The following is a 16429-nucleotide window of genomic DNA, read 5'->3' on the forward strand; positions in this document are numbered from 1 at the left end:
CCTTGTCCAATTATAAATTATATAATATATACAAAAAAAAAAATGTGTGGTTTTAGAGGGGAAATAAATAGTGTCTATCTTGTCTTGTTTCTTATGAATTAGTGTTCTATTAAACTCTCTAAATAACATATTTAATTTTAAATAAATGAACTTATAAAATTTTGTTTTTTATTTTTTATGGGTATCTATCATCCTTCCATTAATATTTTCTCCTCATTCTCTCTTAGTGAATTTATTTCATTAGTATAACAATTCGCTTCTTTTGGTAATTAATTTATTGGTATATTAGTTTTTCTTATATTACTCAATGAATCTGTGTTAATTAAGTACTTTAATTCATAGCTAAGCTATTAATTATTATAAATACCATTTATTTAAATACTATAATTTTCCTTTCTTTAGTATTGAGAGGTAATTTTATCTTCTTTTCTATAAATAATAATTACATGATATAACAAATAGTATATATATACATAGATAAATAAGCGAGCAGGTTTGACTATGCAAGTTGTTTTTTTTATTAATTAGGTCTAACTGATTAGATTTACATATATTGGAGGTAAGGTAATTTAACACCACACATTGGAATATGTAATTATAAAATTATTTATCAATCAAATCATATATGATTTGCCTTAACTTTAACCGTTATGAGAACTTTTAGCCAACATACATATTAAGTTGTAAAGGCAGATAATTAATCTCAAAATAAATAATCACAAAGAGTTGAGACAAATCTGATCAAACACCACACATCACATAATAATTAACCCAATATTATTATTATGAGCACAGCAAGTTTTTGTTGTAAGAACTACAATTAATAACACTAATCATAATAAGAAGAAGAAGAATAAAATGTGGAAAACAACCCTCTGATAATTTTATGTTACAAGATTATCTTTCTCAAAGAGTAAGATAAACCTTAGAGCAAAACATCATTAATATTAATATATAGTCAATAATACTCTTATATTATTCTTAATATGCAGTATCATCATGATCATCTTCTGGCTTCGATAACACACAAACATATATATATATATATATAAATTATATCTTTCGTTGCACTAAGCCATATGCGACTACAAGAGCCATAACCAGAGCATTATCCACACTTGCCTCTATGATTAAACTCAAAACATCATCTCCCAAAACTACCCCTGAAGATGACAACTTTCTCTTTGCCTGATAAAAGAAAACCCCAGATATAAAAAATAAAAAGAATCTCATTTTAGACCAAAAACAATTCATACCCTTTACATAAATTATATACTTTAACAGATTTGGATGTAGTACCGCCTCAGAGATCAGTCTTGAGAGCGAGACTAAATCCAAAATCATTATTTATATAAATATATATAGATATATATTTATATAAATTGAAAAATGAAATAAAAAAGTTTTATTAAATAAAGGCTGACCTCTGCAACTAATCCACCTTTGCCATTTGTTATTCTGAGAGCGGATGTACCAGAAGAGCCTTCTAACCTATAGTGACTGGCAGCCTCAATATTGTTATCATAAGCAACGTCACAGGAAAACTCTTGCCCAAGATTAAGTACCCAGCTACAATTTTTGGTTACTTGAAATAATGGTTTATCTACAATCAAATCCAAACCATTAATGTTGCTTTTGTACCCTTCCCACTTCCTAAACATCCATATTTTCTACACACAAAAACAAAACAAAACATTATTATTATTATAATTATTGTTATGAATAAATCTAGCTAAAATTAATAATAAGAAAACACACATGAAATATATATAGAGAAAGGAGAGTACTTACTTTTCTTAGGATTGTAAAGAGAACTTTTCCCTTGAGATCCATGAGATAAACTTTATCGCTATCCTTATCATCATAGTTATCAATACGATAAACCACTTCACCATTATCATTATACACAGTGCAACCATTCCCTTGCATAACAAGAGATTTCATCCACATAGTCAGAGTTTCTCTCTTTGATGAAATATCAATTATCTCTAGCTCTTGATTATCATTATTATGATTAGGATACACTTTGGCCATTGATGAGCAAAGGGAGAAAGAAAGAACAGAGAGAAAGAAAGAGAGAGAGAGAAAATTATTTATGATATTTTTTTAGAATGGTTTCTTGTGATATATCTGAGATATTCTTATAAACACTACCTCCAAATTTATGAAGGAGAGAGAGTAGGGCCAGAGAGACAGTGGAGCCCACTGACTGTTTTTAACTTTATAATATTATAATAATGCCATGCATGTGTGGTGCCCACAAATTTTGTTAAAGTGAAAACTATTGTTATTTTTTTTTTTTCTCTTTAATAATATAATTTATGAAATGTTAAAAGATATTAGCAATGTCTATTATTGTTAATTTGTTAGTTAGGAATGTAATTTCTTTTTTTTTTTTTTTGAAAATTAACTTCGTTCATAGTAGCAATATTACAAAGGATTTGGCAAGTCTTGCAACAGGGCAAGCCTTGCACAAGGGGGATCAATCCCAACCCACATAGCTCTCACTTTGTTAACCAAAGCGTAATTGACTAATACATTTACAACCTCATTTGCCTCTCGATATACAAAGGAAATTCCAGCAACTGAAGTATCTAACATCAAGTCCCTAATATTATTTAGTATTCCATCGATGTCCCTACAGGCCTCCTCCTTATTATGGATTATAGCTGGATAGCCTCCCGACAATTGGACTCAACACTAAATCGGTTTAAACGCCTCTGTATACCAGTTTGCAACCCAAGTTGAATAGCTTGAAGCTCAACACGGAGAGGGGAAGCCTCATACGGCAGAACAGTAGCAGAAGCAAATACACAACTTCCACTTGCCTCTCGTATGACACACCCAACACTAGACGTACCCTCCCTTTCTCGACACCTCCATCGACATTAATCTTCACATCACCCTGTTGAGGAGGAACCCACCTACTTTGTTGAACCCACCTTATTACGTAATTAAATATCGGGTTTTATTAATTTTAATAAATTTAATAATTAATTATTACAAAATATTATTAATTATTTTTAAAATACTATATATAATGATGATATATAAGTATTATTAGTGTCTAGTAATATGACATTGTTATTGTGTATCAGTTATGGGTGTTTAATGGAATCATATGTTGGATGTTAGATTTCATCATTCGATTCAGTTAATTTTAGTCATCCAATCGATCCAACATCTATTAGATATTGCATTAGATCGGTTCTATCCATTGGATTTATTTCAAATATATTTATTAGTTTAATTTGAGTTTATCCCATATTTTGAAACTAATATTTTTTTTTTTTTTTGGATCGGATTGGATTTGTCTAATATTTTAAGTCAAGTAATTCTATCCAAAAAAAATAGTAAAATTTTAATGTTAATTTTCATATATACATATTTACGTATAACAATATAAAATTTAATTACCTATCCAAACTAAATAAAAATACTAATTAGTGTCATTGGGTAATGATCGATTAATTGTCATTAGATTGGATCGATTTATACACACCCTAAATATATTAATAGTGCCTGACACATTCTAGAATTGATACTCTACAATTGGTTAGCCATATTTTATAAAAATTATTAAATTGTGATATATATATATATATACTAGTAAAAAGTTACGTGCGAGGCACGTATACTAAATTTTATGCTAGGTATTTTTTATTATATTAAAAGGTAATACACTTAAAAATGTTTATCTCATCTTGGTTCAACCCAATTTTATGTTGTTCCCATAGGATTGTGTGTTAGATATGAGCTTAGAAGAATAGTATTCGTTAGAATGGGTGCCAGCAATGGCGGTGCTGATGTGAGTTTTATCTTCTGGGAAAAATCTAGCTACTCCGACATTACAATTACACCTAGCCTTTCAAAATGAGCATCATCAAAAATTCAAGGATTATAAATTGAAAAGGATATCTTGTTACTTTTGGTGTGCCCAACAAACTCTCTAACGGATGACATTATATTTCGCATATCCCAAAGCTGTTTAAAAGTAAAGCAATATAGCAAGGGAATAGAAGACTTACTCAAATAAATAATTACTTGAGCAACAAAGGATAACTCGCTAATAGAACACTGAATATTACACCCAAATAAACAAAAAGTGAGGAATCGCAGCAGAGAGGCCATGAATCACGGCATAGAAGATGAGGCAATAATTCAATAGCAATATAGGGTTTGAGGGTTTGAGATTTAGAAAAAGAAATTATAAATGATTATCCTAAATAATCACGATTGGTTGCTCATCCTTTTGGGGTTAGTTATTTTATTGAGAATTTTCAGAGATTGTGTTTCCGGTTAGGTTTATACGATTAAAATTTAAAAGTAATATTAATGTATTTAAAAATTAATATTAAAATACATCTTCATAAAAAAATTATTATTTTTGAATAGAAAATTATTTTAAAAAAAAGTTACCCATAAATTTCTCATAAACACGATTAAAATTTAAAAGTAATATTAATTTATTTAAAAATTAATATTAAAATACATCTTAATAAAAAAAAATATATTATTTTTGAATAGAAAATTATTTTAAAAAAAAGTTATCCATGAATTTTTCATAAACGCAAGAATTCAGTTATATAGGCACACTTTATATAGAATAGATAGGAGAAATATAATGTACTCTCCTTTCTCTTTACCTCATAGCATAGGGAAGTTAAATGAACCATTAACAATAAAGAAAAAATATTGTATATTTGATATTAATGCACTCTTGTACAGCTGATTTTTTCTTCTTTAAAAAAAAAAAAAAAAAAAAAAAAAAAAAAAAAAAAACCTGCTTTATCAAATACAGGCAGCATGATGTTGGGTTTGAGGCTTTGAGCATTTTAAAAATTTCATAATTCAATTATAAGTTATTAGTGACTACAAATTATATATAATATATATAATTTTTTTGAATTAAGGGTTTATATATTACAATATATAATTTGGGACTCGAATCCAAAACCTCCAACACGCACACACTCTCCTATAACCAGGCCCCAAGCGGTTTAAATATATAATATTTCAATAACAATAATATATATCATGAAAAATTAAGATTATAACTATTAAAGATCTAAAAACACAAAAATATACCAATACTAAGTGTCAAATTACATATTTTAAATTAGAAATACATTTTTTTTAAAAAAAATAATAACATTTTTACCTATAAATTTATGACATCTACTAAATAATGTCTCCTATGATAACGGATTGTTGTTGTGTTCATCTAATTCAATTCACACTATTTTGCTCATAGATTCGTACTAAGTGTGAATTTATTGGGTCCAATTCAATTTGCACAATAGCTCAAATTCAATCCAATTCAATCAATAAAAATACAGATTGAATCGGTTATTTTAGATTGGTTACTTTTTAATATTAAATTATTTTATATTTATAAAAAGTATTTTTTTTTCACATTTGATATTTTATATTGATTAATATTATATTAATAGCAAAGTTGGTAACTAAAATTATTTTTGAAAATAAATATCTATATAAAAAAAAAAATTAAACTAATTTTTTAAAAAATAATGATAATTTAAATTAAAAATTAATATTTTTTTTATAAATTATTAATATTATTTTATTTTTAAAATAAATATATTATTAAATATTATTATAATGTATAAAGTTTTAATTGTATACAAGCAGTCTTATCGTAAGAGTATACACCTTATATCATAATAACCACACGATCTAAAATCAATGGTTAAAAAAAGTACCTTACCGGTAAGGAACTTTTGCTAGGTCCTACCATAGTCTTGCCCTATATATATATATATTCATTCTTTTAATGACATGATAATGAGCTTACAACCACGCGAAGACGCAAAGTTATATAGGTTGTTGGGCAAAATTCCATACCCAAAATGGTCATTTCGTATCCTTATTATTATATAATTATTTGCCAACAAATCTAATTTTGCATGCAAATACAATTTGTTAATTTATTAATTAATTATGTTCAGGTAAAATCTGACCACATCCATCTACACTATCATTTACACATCCTTTTTTATATTATTATAATTAACCTAAAAAAGTAAAATAAAACACAATAACATGTCCCTGTGGAAGATATTTATATATTAATTAATGTAGGTATAATTATAACATGGCTTATGTAATTTTGCATGGTATTAATATAAAAACCAATGAGAAAAGTAAACAGACCCCTGGTGGCTGTATTATCATTGGTTGACCCTTTGTGTGGTTAGGTATACATATTTGTATCTATATCATATCTGTAATCTCTTAAATTGTACGTGTGCAGTGTCCTAATTTGAATTTAATTGATTGATTTTCTTATTTATTTTTTTAAAATTATTAAAAGGAAAAAAAAAAAAAATAAGAATTCTATGGCGGTCTCCGTATATCTTCTTCATTAAGTTTTTGGTTTTTCAACAATCCATTCCATAACAGAAATTTGCTGATACATTTTTTATTTATTTTTATATCTTAAAAAAAATTTAGTTTAATTTTTTTTTTTTATATTCGTATACGTTATAGTTATTTAAAATATTCTATAAAATTTTAAAAGCTAAAAATAATTTACAATATAAAAAACAGTGTTGAAATAATTTATTTCACAAGTATATATATAAAATAAAATAGTCACGTATGTAACACACTGTTTGAACCCTATTTTCGGTGTGTTAAATTTTTCTAAATTTTTTAAAATTTTACAGGTTGTCTTAAATAACTACAATGTACATGACCAAGAAAAAAAATTTGATTAAAAAATTATTTCAGATACCAAAACAAATAAAGGTACATCAGTGCATCTTTTTTAAGATGGTGGATTATAGAATTTTCCTTAAGTTTTTTATATCACTATCTAAGTAATACTAACATATGATAATTTTATAATGCACGCCTTAAAAGGGATCCATCGATGCACCCCTATCTATTTCGACATCTAAGAGAATTTTTTCGTCTAGTTATTTTCATAGTCGTATATGTTGTAGTTATTTAAGACATCCTAAAAATTTGAAGAGATTTGGAAAAATATAATATGCTGAAAACAGGGTTGAAATAGTTTGTTGCACGTGAGACTCTTTTATTTTATACTTGTGTGAAATATCCACTATTTAAACCCTATTTTTACCGTGTTAAATTTTTTAGAATCTACGCTAAAAAATTCTTCTAAATGATAAAACAGATAAGGGTCAATCGGTGGACCCCTTTTCAAAGAGTACATTGTAGATTTTTTCCATAATATTTATCCAAATCACTATTTTTTTTTTTTTGAAAAATTCTACAATGCACTTCCTAAAAGGAGTGTATATCGGTACATCCTTATCTATTTTGGCATTCGAGTGAATTGTTTATATAGTCTAATTTTTTTCATGGTCGTGTTGTAATATGTAAGACATTCTACAAAAATTTTAAAAATTTGAAAAAAATTTATACGTCGAAAATATAGTTCAAAAAATTTGTTGCACCCGTGATTTTTTTTTTTTTATTTTATACGCGTGTGAAATATATTCACTACAAAAAATATCTACCTTTAGTGACAAAATCATAGTATAATTTTTTTGTGACTAAATGTGACTTTTAGTCACAATAAAAAGTTACTTCTGACTAAAATATAGTATTTAGATACACGTTGTCACTAATTTAGTTTTAGTCACAACAAATTGTGACTATAAAAATATTTAGACACAACAAATTGTAATTTTTGTGACTAATATATCTTTAGCTATAAAAATTTTAGTCACAACATAGGAATAATGATTTATAATTAGTCACAATTTTTTTATTTTTAGTTACAAGTTTTGTTGTGACTAAAAATAGGATTTTTCATAGTGATTATTTTGAACACTATTTTTATATTGTAAATTATTCTAAATTTATCAAAATTTTACAAGATGTCTTAAATAATTGTAATATACACGACTATAAAAAAATAAACTAAAAATTCATCTAAATGTTGAGATATATAAGAGGCGCATCAATGTAAATTTTTTAAGGAGTTCATTGTAGAAGCACATTTTTTTAAGAGTAATTTGCGGCATAAACACCTTAGTTTTATGCTGAGTAGCAGATAAATACCTAAGTCGTATTTTTGGCGGTAAAAATACCTTCCGTCACTAGTGTGGAACTTCCGTAGGTACCTCGTCGTTAACTGACAGGTCGACATCTACGTGTCAGCCACTAATAGGTCCATGTCTTTTAATTTTTATTTATGATTTAAAAAATTCATTGAAATCTGAAATTTACTTAAAAAATGATTTTAAAAACAATAAAAAAATTAATGTTAAAATAACTTAATTAAAAAAGAAAAAAAAAAAGAAAACTCTAACATCTCTTCCCAACACAACTCCTCCCACGCCCTTTCTTCTTCTTCTTCAGATTCTCTCTCTTCCTTTCTCCTTCTTCTCAAGCAAGCTGCAGTGCAGCCTCTCTCCGTCGTCGGTCAAAGTTCTTTCCTCATCGCCGGCCGATGGAGCTCTTCTCTCGGCGTCAATATTCCCGAGCTCAACATCATCTCTCTCTCTCTCTCTCTCTCTCTCTCTCTCTCTCTCTCTCTCTCTCTCTCTCTCTCTCTCTCTCTCGATTTCAATGGTGGACCACAAAGTTATTCCTTGATCCACCGTCAACATGAAGGTCGTTTAGATGGTTCGAAAATCCTAACCGTAGCTCAAGTTCCCTCTGCTTAATTTCTCCCTCTCTTGTCTCCTTGCCGAATTCAATGGCGGAATCGCCATCCCCAAGCTCCTCTTCCGAGAAGACAAGATCTACCATAAAAGAGGCCAGATTTTGATATGGGTTTGGCTAAATAGAAGAGAAGATTATAGAGGTATTAGTTGTTTGATTTTTTTTGGCCATTTTTTCTTCTGTAAATAGAATATTGAACAATGATGAACATATGGTGAAATGTTGCTATTTATTTGTGTATTAATCTGAGTATAGTCTGTGTAGTTGTAAATAATTAGTTTGAATGCAACAAGTTTGAATCTGAAATTTATTGGCTTGTTTATAATTTCTGGGTTTTAGATATTTATGGATTTGTTTGAATTTGAGATTTTATTTGTTATTATTAATTTATTTTCTAAATTTTTGAAAATGGATGATGAATAGGGAAGAAAAATAGTGAGTTGATATAGATAGGGTAAATATTTTTGGATTGATTTCTTTTTTCTTTTCTGCGTTTGAAGTTGGATATCTGGATCGATCTGGGTTTTGTTCTTTTCTGCCTTTCAATTTCTCAATTTGAGTTTATTTTTTAATTCAAAGAAAAAGAAATGGAAAAGAAATAAATGTTAAAAAATAAAAATTAATTATATTTAGTTTTTTATTAATTTTTTTTTATAATTTTTAAACATTTAAATAATTATTTAAATAATAAATAAAAAATTAATGACATGGACTAATTAACGAGTGATACGTAGATGCCGACTTGTTAGTTAACGACGAGGTACCTACGGAAGTTCCACACTAGTGACGAAAGATATTTTTACCGCCAAAAATACGACTTAGGTATTTATCTGCTACTCAGCATAAAACTTAGGTGTTTATGCCGCAAATTACTTTTAAAAAAATGTGCTTCTACAATGAACTCCTTAAAAAACATAGGTATTTATCTGCTACTCGGCATAAAACATTACTCTTTTTTTAATAATCTATTTTAGTCACAAATATTATAGATACCTTTAGATTCACAGAGTGAAATCTATACATAATAAATTATTAATTAATATATGTAAAAAATATCATTAATATATATATGATAAAATTTATTATAAGAGACTTACTAAACTGTATTTAACAATGATAATATGACTAAATATAATGCATTTTTTAATTGCAGTAGCATATTAGAAAAAAAAAAAAAGTACAAAGCAAATATATATATGTCCACAGACAAAAAAAAAAAAAAGATTTCTTTTTCTCTTTTTGTTAAACTTTTTTTTTACAATTTTTTTTTCTAAAAATGATCTTATTTTTTTTCTATGTTTTTCTTATCAATTATATTTTTAAAAAAATTAATTTATTTTTCATGTAGAAATTTTTATTTACAATTTTTTTTTTTGTAAAAAAAATGATCTTATTTTTCTTTGAAGAGACTCTGAAAACCAGAGTTCTTGAGCTGAGAGAAAGGTGAGATGGAAAATAGAAAGAAGTGTAAAACAGATAGAATGAAAAGTGAAGCTCAATCAATCGATTGGCCTTGTTGATCTCTTTATTTATATAGGTAGATTGATACAAGAAGTTAGTTACAATGATATCCAAATCAGCTGTACAACAACAACAGTAAAAAGATAACTAACTTACTAACAGAAAAATTAGTTAGTTATGAACAGTATTAACTAACTAACCAACTAACCACCTACATCTCCAATACCCCCCCTCAAATGACACTGGGTAAGACCAAGTGTTAATTTCTCTCGAAAGAACAAAAAAGGAGATGTTGCCAGAGGCTTTGTGAAGAGATCAACGATTTGATTTTGAGAATCTACATATCGAATATCAAGTTCTTGAGCTAAGCCTTTGTCTCGAACGAAATGAATGTCAATTTCGATATGTTTTGTGCGGGCATGAAAAACAGGGTTGGAAGCTAGGGACCCTGCTCCTAAATTATCACACCATAGAATGGGGCAAGTAGGAACTCCAATTTGTAATTCAGAGAGCAAGTAGCCTCTGTACTTGACCTTGCTACAACAGTTTGTTTCTTTGAACACTAGCTGATGAGATTTCCCCCAAGGAAAATGCAGTAGCCCGAAGTAGATTTCCTGTCATCATAGCATCCAGCCCAATCGGCATCAATAAAACCCTGTAAATCGAGTGTTGTAGCAGCTTTAAAGGTTAACCCCTGTCCAATGTACGTGCTAGATATCTAAGAATGCGTTTGCAGGCACTCCAATGTTCAGAAGTTGGGGATTGCATGAATTGGCTCAACTTGTTTACAGGAAAGGCATTGTCAGGTTGAGACATGGTGAGATATTGCAAGGCCCCTATCACACTTCTATAGGTAGTTGGATTTTGCATTGGGGTATTATGAAGTATTATGTGTGATGAAGTATTTTATTATGAAATTAATTTTGTCTTTAATTTATATTTCAGTGTTCTAGGAGCTGATTTTTTCTTTATTTTTAATTGTAATCGGTTTGAGTTATTGCGCGTTACTTGTTTTTATTCATTATGTTATATAACCGGTTCTATTTTAGTTATAACCAGTTTGAGTTCTTTCATGTTATTTGTTTTTATTCATTATAACTGTTATAAAAATTGGTTCTATTTTAATTATAACTGGTTTGAGTTATTTTATGTTATTTATATTTATTTATTATGTTACAGAACCGGTTATATTTCAATTCTAACCGGTTTGAGTTATTAGTTTTTATTCATATAACTGGTTATATTTTTAGTTATATATGAGACAATTACTTAGGTGATTTTTCCAGCGACGTTGATTTTTCCGGCGACGTTGACTTTTCCATTGACTTTCCGGCCACGTTGACTTTTCCGGTGACTTTTTCTATATCTTTTCTAGCGACCGTGATTTTTTCGGTGACTTTTTCGGTGTCGGTGACTTTTCCGGCAAAACTTATTATTGTTTCAGAAATATGAGATTTATACTTATTTTACAAAAATATGCCATAAAGAAAAACCCATATAAATATAAAAAAAAAAACAAAAAAACCCATAACTACTTAACTTTATTTATTTATGCAATAAAAAAGTAAACTCTTAATATTTTTTCATTATTATGTATAATTTTTATATATGTATATGTATATATATTGTCAGAACTGAAGAGAAGAAAGCCAAAATCTTTAATTCAAATCAAAGGAAAGGAAAAGAAGAAGAAAAAGCACTGTTAGAGTGATAATGTTGAATTTGTAAATTAATAAATATAATTTACAATAATTAGAAATTTCTTCATGATTTTGTAGTTTTTCTTAAGCAATTTTTTGTCCATATGTAATTAATATCACAAGGGTCAATTTATTGTGTCATATCAGAGATGTTTTTGTTAATGTATTAATTTTTTTGAGAGGAATTGTCAATTTATTACATTTCTAATTATGGTAAGATTATTTGAACACAATTTAACCAAGACCCCACACAAACGAAAACCCATGTGATGTAGGGTCCTCTTCTTCCATACCGTACAAATGAATAATACAAAAAATATATATAATATAAAACATATAGAATGATTTTTGTGTTTTATTCTTACAGTAATGTATATATATATTAATATCCATATGCATATGTGAAATATGCTATACTAATACTTTTACATTGACTAATTTGATTATTAATGTATAAATTAATGCTAAAATTAAAAAATGACTCAACAGTTTGACACTCTTGTAAAAAAAGATTATTTACACCTTAAAAACTTATAAATACATTCTATTTACATAATTTTTATTTTACATAAAATAAAAAATTATTTTCTTTCTATTCATATTCTTAGAAAACTACCTATCGAACAAAAATATATACTTTAAATATTATATCAAAAAATTAAAATAATAAATTATAGAAAATTTTATTAGAAAAATTTAAACAAAAATAGACATCCTTAATAAAAGAAGAATTATCCCATATACTATTTATTAATTTTTTTTTTCAAAGTTATGATTTAAGTTCCTATCCATATTCTTAAAAAACTACCTATCAAACAAAAATAAATTATATTTTAAATATTATAACTAAAATTTAAAATAGTAAATTATACGAAATTTTATGAGAAAATTTTTTTTTAAAAAAAAGACATGATTAAAAAAAAAAAGAGAATTATCCCATATACTATTTCTTAACTTTTTCATTTCAAATTTATGGTTTAGGTTGCTCCAGTGATTTCTATGTGGGTTGCTATGTAGATTTTAGTTGCGATTTAAATTGGTCTGTTAATTGCTATAGGGGTTTCTGTATAGGAATTCCGTAAAAAAAAAAAAAAACTATATTTAAAGTGTAAGTATAAAAAAATCCCTAAAAAAATATAAAAATAAAATTAAAATAAATATTGAAATTAACACAAAATAATGAGAATTTTTTTTAAAAAAAATATTAAAAGTAATTTTTAAAAATTATTTTAAACTTAATTTTTTTAAATATTGGGAGTGTACTAATCATTTTGTGCAGTGCAAATAGAACTCCTCTTAAAAATGATCACATTTTTGTCTAAATTCCAAAATATCCCCTCATAATCCTATTCTCTTCTTTTTCTCTCTTCCCAAATCCTATCGACTTCTCTCTTCACCATACCCAAAAAATTTGTCATTATAATCAATTGGAACACGACAAATTGGGCTTTTTACATCGGTCAACACGTCAGTTAATACCTAAAACTAACATAAAAATATCACATAAAAATTTTATGTCGGTTTAGAAACAACACTACTTTTGTGTCAGCTTAAAACTGACGTTTAGAGTATTTGCGTCGATTTATAGCAGACGTAATGCAGCGTCAGTTACAAACTGACGCAATAAAGATTTAATTAAAATTAGAAAGGACGAAGCACATTTACACCACAAAAGCCCCACCATATATGTCAAACGTAAACTTTCTAACCCTACCACAATACACAGTCGCCCCATGTTCTCTCTCTCTCTCTCTCTCTCTCTCTCTCTCTCTCTCTATCTCTCTCTCTCTCTCGGCGATACCACCTCTAGCTCTACCCTGCTCCATCTCTACTCTACCCCAAAGACCGAACCCCACCCCAACTCCACCTCAAATCAACCCCAACAGTCAAAGCCCACCTCGACTCCACCTCGAATCAACCCCGATAGCCCTAAGACCCTGATGGTCACCGTGACAATTGCACCTCACAGAAGCAGCCTTCACCGGAGCCGCTTGCCCAAGACGACAATGACCCTCATTGCTCGCACTAGCCTAGGTACGGTTTCTCACTCATTCTCATTCACAGTTTCATCTCTTTCTCTCTCTCTCTCTCTCTCTCTCTCTCTCTCTCTCTCTCTCTCTCTCTCTCTCCATTTTTGCAAGTGGTTGGTGGTGCATGGTCCGAGTGATAATGGTTGGTAGCGCGTTGTCTGAGAGTTGATGGTTGGTGGCGGTTTCTCTAAAAACGTTTGATTTATGTACTACACAATATATGTCTGATATTTTTTATGTAATTTATATATTTGTTAATATTTGTATTTATATTGTGTAATATTTGAGGTCTAGATTTTGATTTATGTTTTTTTTTATTTTTAATTGTGCTAAGATCTAAGTTTGTATGGGCTTAGATCTGAGGTTTTTTGTGTGTGTCTATTATAACTGTTGGGATAAGTGCAAAAACTACTTTTTATAATTGTTTGCAAGTGTTAAAAACGGACATTAATAATTTCTATCGTCAGTTGGTAACCGATGCAAATACACCTATTTTTTTCTATCTGCAATATACACGTCGATTGGGAGAACTGACGATAAAACTTTTAATGTCAGTTAAAAACTGATGGCAAATGAGCTTTTTATAGTAGTGAATTAGAGAAATTTTTATAGTCATTCTTAGTGAAAGATGAATTTTTTTTTGAAGCAAGAGCCTTACCATAAGTCTATCGTAGAGATAGGAGAGAAATATCAAAATTTTTAAGGTTTTAGAAATAGGTATGTGATTTTATGTTAAATTTATTTTTAATGTTAATTTTATTAAAGTATATTGTTTTTTTGTTCCTTGTATATATATTTAGTTGTGTTTTGTCGATTTATTGGTTAAAAAAATCAAATATGCATTTTCTGTGTTTCTCTCGTTTTTTTCGTAAATTCGATGCATTCAATATGTGTTCGATGCTTACACGATTATTAGTATTTTGAGAAGTTAGGGATGATATTTCGATAGTGTTTGATAGTTTCAATATAGATTAGTTATATTACTTGTTCGATTGTTACACGATGCATATTCGATATGGGATAAGTTGTGTGGTTTATTCGAGTGCCTCATGATGCATGTTCAATGGTACTCGATATGTGTTCGATTATGTGTGTTTGATTTATACATTTTGTAGATGTTTTCTTGTGGTATTTATTTTACTTTGTTTTAAATTGATAGGGTTAACTCTATTCGGCTATTTAATGTACAATGGTGTTGGGAGCGTGAGGGAAGAGATTGGATTTTCAATGGCACAGAAAATAAAACGTTCAAGTTGGAGTCAGACATAAGTTGAGCATGCACTGCTTACATTACCGTTTGGCTGGGCACTGAGTCAGACATAATTTGTAACGCCCTACTAGCTTAGGCACGTTACTATATTTTTTTAGTTACCATACTAACTCTTGCTAATCAAAGGATTTAATATAAAATCGTATTTTTTTTAAAAAAACTTTATATTAATAAAATAATTTCATACATATACATCATAAATGCAAACTGTTTACAAAACCCAAGATCCCGAAATCTATTTTTCAAATGTGAACACAATGTGTTATCCCTTGAAAAATCAAAGGATGATGGCGTTAATTTTTCTTTTGTATACAGAAGAAGTCATATAATCTCAACACCATTTTGAGAACTTCGTTCAAGCTTCATCAGTTCATCACCTTGGCATAGCAATGGTGAATCATCTTGGACCAAGTCGAGATGTACATCACCAATCATCATCTCGACCCTAGCCAAGATACACAACATTAGGATCATTTTGGCCCAAGCCATGGAGCTCCTCACCACACCATCATCTCGGCCTTACCTACTTTGCAACACCAAGGCATCATCTCGGCCCAAGCCGAGATGAAAACTCCAAGATTATCATCTCAGACCAAGCCAAGATGACAACCTCAATATGCTATCTCAACCCTAGGGGGAAGCCAACAAACATCACCTCGACCCAACTAGCATCTTCTTGGCCTTACAACCTCAACATGCATCTCGAACCTCGGAGGGAAGGGAACAAGCATCATCCCGACCCTAAATGTCATCTTGGCCCCAAGTGGGATGCTCTTCACTTTAGCACGTACTTCTCACGAATCGCTAGAATCATGAGTTCAGCATGTGCTCTTGATCAACATGTATGTGCTTCTCGTGATGAAAATAAGCTAGCACGTGTGGATTAAAGTATCTTCAATAATTTTCATTTTATTAGACATTTATATTGAAATATGATTTTGTTATCATTTTGTATTTTAAACCTAACCCGACCATAATTAGGGGAAGGTGCGTCTTGTTGGGTTTTATGCACTAAATAAAACCCTTTACAATCTGATTAGTTATCAATATAAGAAATTTGAAGTGATTGATGTTTGCATGAATTCTACATGCTAATGGTTTAATATGTTTATTACTATTATACACAGAATCAGTTAAATCCAGATCATATGTTTATTCACAATTACATTATAGTCAACACAGTGGAATGTGATTGTGTTCATATGAATCAAAAGACTTGGTCCCTGATTCATCAGTGTTATTGGATTTACACTAATGTGATAATCAGCGATGATGTGTACTTACACTTGGAGTAAGTGTTATGTTCT

At 28.8% G+C, this 16429-nt stretch overlaps 1 protein-coding gene across 1 annotated transcript; it reads right to left on the reverse strand.

Annotated features, from left to right (window-relative positions):
• Positions 1–759: 759 nt before the first annotated feature.
• On the reverse strand, positions 760–2200 carry LOC115717106 (protein LURP-one-related 11). Its single transcript, XM_030646049.2, has 3 exons — positions 1792–2200; positions 1425–1670; positions 760–1188 (listed from the first exon to the last, which is right to left on the reverse strand). The coding sequence occupies exons 1-3, from the start codon at positions 2032–2034 to the stop codon at positions 1054–1056; spliced, it is 624 nt and encodes a 207-aa protein (XP_030501909.2). The 5' UTR covers positions 2035–2200; the 3' UTR covers positions 760–1053.
• Positions 2201–16429: the final 14229 nt, after the last annotated feature.

This window comes from Cannabis sativa, chromosome 5 (assembly GCF_029168945.1).
Source record: "Cannabis sativa cultivar Pink pepper isolate KNU-18-1 chromosome 5, ASM2916894v1, whole genome shotgun sequence".
NCBI classification, from domain to species: domain Eukaryota; kingdom Viridiplantae; phylum Streptophyta; class Magnoliopsida; order Rosales; family Cannabaceae; genus Cannabis; species Cannabis sativa.

Bases quoted from the DNA above. Each gene is read 5' to 3' on its own strand.
- LOC115717106 (XM_030646049.2), bottom strand. From the start codon at position 2,034: ATGGCCAAAGTGTATCCTAATCATAATAATGATAATCAAGAGCTAGAG. The intron at 1,671-1,791 runs GTAAGTACTCTC...TTTTGTGTGTAG, and splicing joins TCTTTACAATCCTAAGAAAA to AAAATATGGATGTTTAGGAA. The intron at 1,189-1,424 runs GTCAGCCTTTAT...TTCTTTTATCAG, and splicing joins AAGGTGGATTAGTTGCAGAG to GCAAAGAGAAAGTTGTCATC.